General features: G+C 36.2%; 2 protein-coding genes across 2 annotated transcripts; one reads left to right on the plus strand and one right to left on the minus strand.

The window, feature by feature from the left end:
* The first annotated feature begins 648 nt into the window (after window positions 1–648).
* Window positions 649–11103, plus strand: LOC133325442 (carbonic anhydrase 6-like). The gene is made up of 4 exons (XM_061534208.1): window positions 649–706; window positions 785–882; window positions 957–1580; window positions 11053–11103. The coding sequence occupies exons 1-4, from the start codon at window positions 649–651 to the stop codon at window positions 11101–11103; spliced, it is 831 nt and encodes a 276-aa protein (XP_061390192.1).
* A 241-nt stretch (window positions 11104–11344) lies between these two features.
* On the minus strand, window positions 11345–12019 carry LOC133325453 (carbonic anhydrase 6-like; the record flags this gene model as incomplete). Its single annotated transcript, XM_061534220.1, has 1 exon — window positions 11345–12019. A coding segment is annotated over one exon (675 nt), but the record flags the coding sequence as incomplete, so codon positions are not given.
* Window positions 12020–12180: the final 161 nt, after the last annotated feature.

The following is a 12180-nucleotide window of genomic DNA, read 5'->3' on the forward strand; positions in this document are numbered from 1 at the left end:
TCATTAAGAATTAACACGGAAGACAGATCGGGATACTTAAATAAATAGGGAATGCATATTTAAAAAAAAAAATATTTTGCATCTTAGTACAAATTACCTAACATCTGAAATATGTATTTCTATTTCCCATGAAATATTTCTACTTTTCGCTGAAGAAGTCATACTTGTATATGTTTAATTGTCATTCAGACCGATTGGCGATAACCACCACAGCCAATACACGTGTCCGATGTTCGATTCAATGATTGCAAGATCACACGCTCCAACTTTTATATACAGGCCTATCAGGACAAATACCTACGGTGAAAATGTTGACATTTCGAAAGGCATTATATTTTGTGTACGGGTGTGTGTGTGCATGTGTACGCGTGTTTTCCTCAACCTTCTTTAATTCATAGCAATACCCCTTTGCCAAATGATTTTGAAGTTGTAAACATCCACGTATCCGGTCATTTGTCTTTGGCTTTCTCGACGGAGACCGATATGAAAATGCGGAGGTGTGCATTGGTGATAACTTCTTAAGTCTTTGTTTATCTGTTAATGGTAGCAAGCAACTTTGTATAAATACCCCAGCATTTTTGGAACATGTATTCAGAACTCATTTGCTACTTCTTAAAAATACTAACAACAACAACACTTTTCCTCAAAATGAAAAGTATTTTGAGTATTTTATTGTTATCCTCGATTGCTCTGTGCAGCGTTAACGGTAAGTGCAGATGTTAGCTATAACATTTAACTGAGTGTTACTAACAGACTTGTGCCTTCTGTCATATGTGTCTCTTAGCCGATCCATGGACCTACCCTTTGGAGAACCTCTGGCCCACTACTTATCCCAAGTGTGGAGGACTTTACCAATCGCCGATTGATGTAGTTGTAGATGAGGTATGTGCATGACTCCTTCAAGACAAATATCCTTAGATATGCATATGAATATGTTTTCTTTTTTTCAATTGCAGGTGGTCACAGTTGTATTTGACGCATTGGTGTTTGAAAATACCGCACTACTATATCTAATAGAACTCCACAATAATGGCCGTTATGTAACTGGCCATTTGGTGGGACCACTGTCTAGACCCGCAGTGCGCATTGGAAGTGGCCCACGATACAAATTCGACCATTTCCGCTTCCATTGGCGTTTTAATGGCGCTCCATCATCGGAGAACTTCATTAATGGACACCACTATGATGGTGAATTCCATTATGTGTTCATCAACGAAAACTATTTGGACTTCGATGAGGCCAGCAATCATCCTGATGGGCTGTTAATTATTAGTGTTTTATGCATTATAGACGACTCCATCGATGCATCGTTATTGACATCACTCGTGTCGGCAGTCGAAGCAATTGTGGGCTTTGACACTTATGCATATGCTGTTGATGTTCCACTCTTGGATTTCATTTTGGATCTATTGTCACCCGATTCTAGCCATGCGTACTTTAAATATAGGGGTTCCTTGACAACACCACCATGCTCGGATGCCGATATTATTCTTTTGAAAAATCCAAAACATATTAGTAGATTGGAGTATGAGTTATTCCTACCTTTGCAGGATGAAAATCACTCACCGATTTATACAAATGTACGTCCGTTAAAACCAAAAAACGGACGCGTAATAAACGCAGGACTCTAAAAGGTTGTGTGTGAGTGATTAAAGCACATTTTTTTTAAATTTTTCTTTGTATTTTGTTCTTTCTTTATATATACAACAATTCAAATGTAATCAATATTATATCCGATATTTACTTCAATAAACTGTTATTTTCTTTTTCAAAAACTAACATTCGTTCATTACTCCTCAGCTCTGTCTCTGGTATACTAAGAAGTCAATGCACGCGGGCCTAGTTTCTAATCGAAGCTAATGTATATCGTATTATGAATTCTCATAAGGCACCAGTAAGGAGAGGGCCAATGTGGAATGGTGCTGAATATAAAATATCGACACAACATTAGGAAAGAAATCAGGACACGTGTCATTCTATACCTCATTCGGAAGTAAAGGGTTAATCATTTCGTGGTTTCGAAAGTGTGGGACTAGAACTCGACATCTGTCAAACTAGGTTTCTTTCAACTGAAAATCTGACATAGAATAGAAAGGATCAACACCTTATACAAAACTTTGTGGTTCTGCACCAGTAAGGAGAGGGCCAATGTGGAATGGTGCTGAATATAAAATATCGACACAACATTAGGAAAGAAATCAGGACACGTGTCATTCTATACCTCATTCGGAAGTAAAGGTTTAATCATTTCGTGGTTTCGAAAGTGTGGGACTAGAACTCGACATCTGTCAAACTAGGTTTCTTTCAACTGAAAATCTGACATAGAATAGAAATGATCAACACCTTATACAAAACTTTGTGGTTCTGCCACAACCACTTGTCCGTTAGGAGGAGATTATGGGCTATTTTTTATACTATCGACAATAACACTTAAGTTTCGGAAAAAATCGTATTTATAAATTTTAGATGCGTATTTGTTATTGAGTATCTGCAAATGTCCAATAATTGTCACTTTCATTATAATCAGCAGTTCCATCTGTGTAATTGACCTTCATTTCATTTTAAAATTTTGACGCATGTCATTGTTAAAAAACATTTTTCTAATATAAATTATATCAACAATAATAAGAAATTTTGCCGTGGACCCAGAGTCCCCATTCGTTTTGATATTAAAAACATGTGACCAACAATTTTGGCAGCCTACACAAGTTGCTTTGACATTTTTGCCAAATATTTGGGTAAATAATCGGGTATTTAACCAAGTATTTACTCACGTGTTTAAAGTATTATAAAACTGTCCTTCTGGAATCGATTTGATAACAGAAGCCCGGAAATAGTGTAGGTGTAAGAAGTCATCGATTTCAAGGTCTAACACTAAAAGATATTACTCCGATGAAAACTAAATACGCCAGCATTGTAGTGCTGAGCCCGAGAATCGGGGCAGTCGTCTGTTGATGATTGCAATAGCCGAGACGTAGTCGCTGTCTGATCGAGCGAGGTTGAAAAACAATCTCTCGGTTACCAGTGAGTAGTAATCGCTGTTTGGCCGAGTGTGGTTAAACGTAACTGTTGTCTTGTAGAGTGGGGGTTGAAAAGCGAGCGAGCCCCTCAACAAAAACAGATGGATGTAACGTCACTGTCAACGGGCTGCACTGCGCACAGTGGGAAAAATCCAGATCTAGCGCGCAGAAAATAAAAGTAGATGTTTTACTGTATGTTTATCGATATTTTGGTTATAATAGATTTAGATGGACAATTTTAATTATTTTATGAAAAAATTTTGGATTTTTTTAATTTACCCACTAAGCGCCGATTTTTTTTAGAAAAAAAACTTAAATTTTTAGGTGAAAATTTGAAGCTTTTTCAACATTTTTTAATAAGCAACATTTTTTGTTATAACTAATAGTACTCCTAAAATAGGAGCTTCTTTTAAAAATTCCGAAACATTTGGAGGGTAAAAAGTGGGTTAAGGGCAAAAACTATTGTTATTATCCATGGTTATGAGATGTACTACGAGACAAACTTGATATTTTTGGATCTGAAGAAAATAGCAACCTATTGAAGAGATCCCTCATTGTTTCCTCACGACTCATTTTTCTGGTATACAGTTCCCTGTAGTTCTGAAAGTTCTTATTTCTGAATTCCATGGCTTCTTCAGACAAGATTCCTATGGGCAAAGCTGCACATTTAATTATATCAGCATGGAGCTGAATATTTTGTGTATGCGTGATGGCATATAGAAACTAGGATATAATTCTACGAAAAGAATAAATTTGTCCTCAGTAAGTTCTTTCAATGACTCAGAAAATTCCACATGATTGGAATGATGATTTCGATGTAGATGATTTCGATATAGCACTAAATACCTTGCCGTCGATCTTTGTTAAATGGAAGATGTGCTCCACCTCTATGTCTGGATCGCCTATTTATACCCTACACAACTATGTTGTCAGGGTATTATAGCTTTGTGCAGCCCCAAATGTTTGTAACGCCGCGAAATATTGGTCCTAGACCCACCTTTAAGTATACCGATCGTCATATCTCGACTAGCTGAGTCGATCTAGACATGTGTGTCCGTCCGTCCGTCCGTCCGTCCGTCCGTCTGTCCATTATAATTTGTAAACACGATACAGGCCACAGTTATGGACCAATCTTCACGAAATTTTGCATGTAGGATGGGTTCTGGCCAATGAAGACCCCTATTGTTTTTGGAAAAGATCGGTTAATATTTAGGGGATGAAATGGACCAAATACTAAATTTTTGTCGGTTTTTCTGGTCGCTCCAGAGGCCGCAATTATGGACCAAACACCGCGAATTTTTGCATGGAGAAGGGGATCGGGCCAGAGAATAAGCATGTGTGTTTTGATAAAGATCGGTCAATATTTAGCGGGTCAAATGGACCCTGACTTTTGTGTGAAAAATGACAAAATTTGTATTCTATGGCATATATATTTACTCCTGGAGGATGTAGACCCCAGGAGTTGATAGCATATCCAAGAGGAGTGGTTGGCCTTTAAATTGATACCAAATATAGTGATGTATCTACTCAGATGTGGGAGTTACAGTCAAATATTTACAGGTGCTTACGTATTCAGATATTATTTAGTAACCCATTACCACATTAGAGGGAGAAATATCGCGCTGATGGCTTTGAAATTGTTCATGAGGTTCCAGTTATGGTCAAGAACAACGCCTATAATTTTCGGTGATGATCAGATTAAAATTTTGGGATGAAATGGACGGAGAATATAATTTTTTGTGTGTTTTCGAGTAGAGTATAATCCAAAAATCACAACACAACCCACCGTGAAGGTAATCTGGACAAGTAATTAGAAGGACTGTACTGAATATTCGAAAATAGTAAGGAAGAGGTGTTGTTAACCTCTAATCGGACAAGAGGGGGCAAATATCACAAAATATTACTCAGACTCGGAATAAACATCCTCAGAAAGTTAGAGTTCGTGGTAGTTGTGTAGGGTATCGTATGGTCGGCCCCGTCCGACTATACTGCTCCGCTCACTGGTTTTTATATATGAATGTTACACCAATGATATTTTTCAGGGTTCTTAAGTAGGCCCTTTACCTGCGTTATTTGAGAAGACTCTTACAACCGAATTCGTTGTAATTTCAATTTTTATTTAGAAAGACATTTGGAATACATGTATATTCAGTGCATGAGTTTTAAATCAATGTTTAGAGCAGCTTACTTAAATACCCTCATTTTTATACTCACACCCATTACTCTTAGGACGGACATTTTGAATTTTTTTTCTTATCTGCTATGCTGTGATCTATTCCAAGTCATATTTGATCAATTATATGAACAAAATTCACAAATTTTTAATTTTATTTGAACAAAACCTTAAAAAAGCTTCCTACACCAAATTGACATTTTTTTTCAAAAAACTGCCATAAATCCGACAGTCGCAGGAAGTCACAGGAAAAAATTTAGTACCATGTTGTAGACAGACAAAAAAAAATAAGAACAAAATCAAATCTGAACTCGTCTGCACTCCATACGAAACCCCTATTTTAATTGAAGGAATTTAAAAAACGGACCTTACATATATTTAGTCCGAAACACCTAAATTAAAATAACTTATGGGTTATATAACTATTCCATTTAATTAAATACCAATACTATATATCAAAAATGGACAAAATTCTATAACCAGTGAACGGAGCAGTATAGTCGGACGGGGCCGACCATATGATACCCTACACAACTTCCACGAAAATCTAACTTTGTGTAGTTCTATATTCTGATCTTGGGTAATTGTGTGTTGTTATATTCGGATTTCAATTGTGGCCTATAGATCGGCTCGAAAAAAACCAAAAAAAAAAAAAAGTTTTCGGTCCACTTCTTCCCAATATTATTATTGACCATACCTGGTCCCTCATGGGAAATTTCAAAGCGATCAGCGCTATATTTTCGCCCTCTAGGGTGGTATTGGGTTGCTAAATATTATTTGAAGACGTAAGAACCTGAAAATTTTAAGTGTAACTCCCACATTCGAATACATACGACAATGTAATTGGTATCAATTTGATGGCCAACCACTCCTCTTAGATATATTGTCAACTTCTTGGGTCTATGTCAACCTCTTGGGTCTATATTCGCTATAGAATACAAATTTTGTAATTTTTCACACAAAAATCAGGGTCCATTTGACCCGCTAAATATTGACCTATTTGTATTCTTTGGCTCGAACCCCTTCTCAAAAATTGCGGCCTCTGGAGCTACCAGAAAAACCGACAAAAATAAAGTTTTTGGTCCATTTTATCCCCTAAATATTAACCGATCTTTTCCAAAAACAGAATGCACACGACCATCGCAATTTTATAGCTAAAAAATACCTTTTTTTTTAACATTGGAAAAATATCTATTTTAAATATCCCGTTATTCCGTTCTAATTTATTAATTAGGATTATTTTATACGCACTTATGTACACTCAACACTCTACTTTAAAACTGCTTTAATGTTTTAAAGTTTCCTTCAAGTTCTTTTTTTATTTTCTGAGCGCTAGGTCGGTATTTTTTCCCACTACCGTCAACCTTCGCGTATTGCTACTATGACTTGGGGTCGGTATTTCCCGATTTTTTTTTTGACATCGATATTCCCGGGAAAATATTTCTAAATATATCTATATCTATATATCTATATCTATCTATATATCTATATCTATCTATATATCTATATCTATAAATCTATATCTATCTTCTCTATATATAAAAATGAATTGGTGGTTATTTTATTTCCCTAATCGTTGCTTAGAATCTTTGAACTTATAAACTCAATACCGCATATATCCTATACTATACTAATAATGTGTATTGCAGAGAAAACTAATACACCACTCATTTGCTGCAATACAGGCATAACTCAAAAAACGTGATTTTCGAATTAATGACGATTGTTCGCTATAATAGACCTCATGTTGTGTAAAAAAATCATATGAATCTTTCTTACACATTCTAATTGAGAAGCTGTAGAACTTCCTCTGTCCTTTATGAAGTGTGAGTAAGTTGAAAACTTAAAACGCATTTTCTGCAAAATCGTTTTTTCGAGTTATGCCTGTCTTGCAGCAAATGAGCGATATGTGCGATGATATTTTCTGTGCAAAATTCTATCATAAAGTTCATATAAAAAAGTGAGGTTACCTATTCGTATTGAACCTGTGACTATAAAATTACAAATACCTCAATATGTCAGGAGATCTAATAACATGTAAAAATGTTGTTAAGATCGAACTGTTCATATCTTCTCATATGTTGGTACAATGTTACAACACTGTTACAAAACAATGGGGGATACCATTATATGGGGCTACACGGAAAATTTTACCACTATTGCTAATTTTTGGTAAAGAGGTTTTGATCATCCAAAATAAAAAATTACAACCACCAAAATGCCGAATATTTTGAGTACCGTTATATGAGAGCTACCTCAAAGAGTGGACCAATATAGATAACTTTAGTGCGATTCATTCTACCAACTAAGAACCAAATGCCAAATTACTGCCGATTAGATTTAAAAACGTGTCCAAATACCCGACAGAATCAAAAAATGTGGGGTACTATTGGATGGGGGATATTTGGAAGCTTGGGCGAATATTAAGGGATACCGTTATATGGGAGCTATCTGAATACTTGGGTCAATATTGATATTGTACTGAATTAGGTCCAGAATGATGTGTGCCAAGGTTCGTGAAAATCGGTTCAGATTTAGATATAGCTCCCATATATAGTATCGTCCGATTTAAGTTAATTGAAGCACCAAATTCCCTATATATCATTCGGTTTGCACGAAATTTGACATAGAGTACTGAATTAGGTCCAGAATGATTTTTGCTAAGTTTCGAGAAAATCAGTTCAGATTTAGATATAGCTCCCATATATAATTTTGTCCGAATTTATGTATATGTTGCACTAAAGTCCCTATATACCTTTCGATTTGCATGAAATTTGGCACATCGTATTGAATTAAGTTTAGAATGATGTGTGATATGTTTCATGAAAATCGGTCAGATATAGATATAGCTCATATATTTTCGTCCGATTTAAGGTAAATAGGGCTTCCAAGTCCCTATTTGCATGAAATTTGGCATAAAGTACTGAATTAGGTCAAGAATAACGTGTGCCAAGATTCGAGAAAATCGGGTTAGATTTATATATAGCCCCAAATATATATTTTCGTCCGATTTAAGGTAAATGGGCCTTCAAAGTCCTTATATATCTTTTGATTTGCACGAAATTTGGCATAGGGTACTGAATTGGGACCAGATTTTCTGCTCAATAATTATTCCTAATATTAAATTAGAAGCAATTCTGTTGAACATTTTCAATACCAAATATCTTATAAGAAGTAGAAATGTATGTTGGAGGGTATAAAAACAAACATAAAATTCCTAAAATTAGACATAAAAAATATTGCTAGGCAAGACAACGTTTGCCGGGCCAGCTACTTGTTATATAAATCAGTTTTAAAATGAGTATCTTCTATGGTCAAATATTGTCCCGTTGCAGTTGTTGTATTATCGGTGACAATAAATACGACGGATAAATCAGCGAATCCGTTCTGGTTATACTTTTAGTATCAAATTTTTAATTATATATATATGTATAAGTTTAGAAATATTTTTCCCGGGATATAGTATCAGGAAATCGCTAGAATATCGTCAAATAATATGTCAAAAAACCGGTAAATCCCGGGAATTTCTGTCCCTGGTAGCAGGCACAGTTCAGCCCTATGACAGTACGCGAAGTTTGGCGGAAGCAGGCGCAGTGCAGTCCGTTGACAGTGACGTTACTTCTATCTATTTTTGTCGGGGGGCTCGCTCGCTTTTCAACCCCCACTCTACAAGACAACAGTTACGTTCAACCCCACTCGGTCAAACAGCGATTACTACTCACTGGTAACCGAGAGATTGATTTTCAACCTCGCTCGATCAGACAGCGACTACGTCTCGGCTATTGCCACTTGTAACCGATGGCTCGATATTCAATCCCACTTGATTTGGCAGTAAACTACACAAACTGCTTCCACAGCCAAGGGCTCGTTGTGCAAACCCCCTAGACTCAGCAATCATCAACAGATGATTGCCCCGATTCTCATCAACAGACGACTGCCCCGGTTCTCGGGCTCAGCACTACAATGCCGGCGTATTTAGTTTTCATCGGAGTAATATCTTTTAGTGTTGACCTTTAATCGATGACTTTTGGGCGTTACATTCGTTTTGTTAAAGTTGATACAGATGCAGACCATGCTATATGTCATGTTGATCAGTTAAATGACGAAGCTGCAAATACCCCCAAGGGATTGGATTTGTACGAAGTCGAAAGAATGGAAGATTTTTCAAACCATCTTATGGCGATGCAAGCTTCCGATATATTGAAAGAAAGGAGCAACTATCAATATACATTAGATTTTTCGACAAGGCATCCAATAAACCGTAATAATAAACACAATAATCAGGTTGGGATTGGATCCAACAATTTTGAGAAGTTAAGGATATGACGCTTACATGTCAGACAATTAAAGTGGAATTCCCTTCTGCAGTATACATTCATTGCCCGCCTCACATTTTAAATAGAAGTTTAATTGCAGCTTCCAAGATGTGTCAAATTCCATGTACATTTTCTACAATTTTGACAATTTGCCCATTCTTTCGAAAATCTCCAAAAAGGTCTGCTCCTTTTTGTAGAATATGTCGAGAAGCAAATAAGTCTTTCAAACGACTACATTCATGTTGTGAAGTGCGACGGGTACAAATATTTAACGAGCCTATAGAAGTGATAATAGAATCGTTGTCAGAAAAAGTAGGGAAATGGTAAGATATAATTTGGATTTATTTCTAATGGATGGTAATGGATGTTAGATCAAACCATGTTTATTGCATACAGCTATAATGATAATCGTATCTCAACACGTGTACACATATAAGGTATTTCCACGACTATAACTACATTATTTGTCCTATATTTCGGCAAACTAATAGTCAATATGGCAAGCAGATTTGTGGAAAATGAAAAAATAGTTAAAACATTATATAATTTTATAAAAAAGATTTTCGAAATTGTAAGCAGGATGTTGAAACTGATGTGAATGTGTGGGTCACCGCGTGACGAAAATCTATTTCCAAATATAAATATACCGTTACTAATCTTAATAACGATACCGATAACCACAGCAGGAGCTGAAATAAAGTTTTCTACCCCACTTCGAGTAAAAAAGGCATCCGAGAAAATCCGAGTAAAGTCGGACGGGGACGTCTATATGATACACTTCACCACTATGTGTATATTAAACAGATACATCCTAACAGGCTTCGGATGTTTCAAGGGCCATTAATAGAGATACGTAATTTGGGTAAATACCCATATGTATGTATTTATTTGGCTATTGAGTATCGGTTATTCAACATCTTAAATACCCGACTATTTACCCAAATCTTGGGCAAAACTGCCAAAGCAATTTGTGTAGGCTGCCAAAATTGTTGTTCACATGTTTTTAATATCAAAACGAATGGGGACTTTGGGCCCACGGCAAAATTTCTTATTATTGTTGATATAATTTATATTACAAAAATGTTTTTTAACAATGACATGCGTCAAAATGTTAAAATGAAATTAAGGTCAATTACACAGATGGAACTGCTGAGTATAATGAAAGTGACAATTATTGGACATTTGCAGATACTCAATAACAAATACGCATCTAAAATTTATAAATACGATTTTTTCCGAAACTTAAGAGTTATTGTCGATAGTATAAAAAATAGCCCATAATCTCCTCCTAACGGACAAGTGGTTGTGGCAGAACCACAATGTTTTGTATAAGGTGTTGATCATTTCTATGCGTTGTGAGATGAGCAATACATTTTCGCTAATGTCAGATTTTCAGTTGAAAGAAACCTAGTTTGACAGATGTCGAGTTCTAGTCCCACACTTTCGAAACCACGAAATGATTAACCCTTTACTTCCGAATGAGGTATAGAATGACACGTGTCCTGATTTCTTTCCTAATGTTGTGTCGATATTTTATATTCAGCCCCATCCCACCTTGGCCCTCTCCTTACTGGTGCATTATGAGAATTCATAATACGATATAACATTCGCTTCGATTAGAAACTAGGCCCGTGTGCATTGACTTTTTAGTATACCACAGACAGAGCTGAGGAGTAATGAACGAATGTTAGTTTTTGAAAAAGAAAATAACAGTTTATTGAAGTAAATATCGGATATAATATTGATTACATTTGAATTGTTGTATATATAAAGAAAGAATAAAATACAAAGAAAAATTTAAAAAAATGTGCTTTAATCACACACAGCACAACCTTTTAGAGACCTGCGTTTATTACGCGTCCGTTTTTTGGTTTTAACGGACGTACATTTGTATAAATCGGTAGGTGATTTTCATCCTGCAAAGGTAGGAATAACTCATACTCCAATCTACTAATATGTTTTGGATTTTTCAAAAGAATAATATCGGCATCCGAGCATGGTGGTGTTGTCAAGGAACCCCTATATTTAAAGTACGCATGGCTAGAATCGGGTGACAATAGATCCAAAATGAAATCCAAGAGTGGAACGTCAACAGCATATGCATAAGTGTCAAAGCCCACAATTGCTTCGACTGCCGACACGAGTGCTGTCAATAACGATGCATCGATGGAGTCGTCTATAATGCATAAAACACTAATAATTAACAGCCCATCAGGATGATTGCTGGCCTCATCGAAGTTCAAATAGTTTTCGTTGATGAACACATAATGGAATTCACCATCATAGTGGTGGCCATTAATGAAGTTCTCCGATGATGGAGCGCCATTAAAACGCCAATGGAAGCGGAAATGGTCGAATTTATATCGTGGGCCACTTCCAATGCGCACTGCGGGCCTAGACAGTGGTCCCACCAAATGGCCAGTTACATAACGGCCATTATTGTGGAGTTCTATTAGATATAGTAGTGCGGTATTTTCAAACACCAATGCGTCGAATACAACTGTCACCACCTGCAAATGAAAAAAAACCAAAACAAAACATATTCATATACATATCTAAGGATATTTGTCTTGAAGGAGTCATGTACATACCTCATCTACAACTACATCAATCGGCGATTGGTAAAGTCCTCCACACTTGGGATAAGTAGTGGACCAGAGGTTCTCCAAAG

The sequence above is a fragment of the Musca vetustissima genome, unplaced genomic scaffold, assembly GCF_032173495.1.
Source record: "Musca vetustissima isolate MV318-11 ecotype Yass unplaced genomic scaffold, APGP_CSIRO_Mvet_v1 utg149861, whole genome shotgun sequence".
NCBI classification, from domain to species: domain Eukaryota; kingdom Metazoa; phylum Arthropoda; class Insecta; order Diptera; family Muscidae; genus Musca; species Musca vetustissima.

What these genes read in the sequence shown, in the direction of transcription:
- LOC133325442 (XM_061534208.1), top strand. Translation starts at nt 649, where the DNA reads ATGAAAAGTATTTTGAGTATTTTATTGTTATCCTCGATTGCTCTGTGC. An exon ending in TGCTCTGTGCAGCGTTAACG is followed by an intron (nt 707 to 784) that starts GTAAGTGCAGAT and finishes TGTGTCTCTTAG; the next exon opens with CCGATCCATGGACCTACCCT. An exon ending in TTGATGTAGTTGTAGATGAG is followed by an intron (nt 883 to 956) that starts GTATGTGCATGA and finishes TTTCAATTGCAG; the next exon opens with GTGGTCACAGTTGTATTTGA.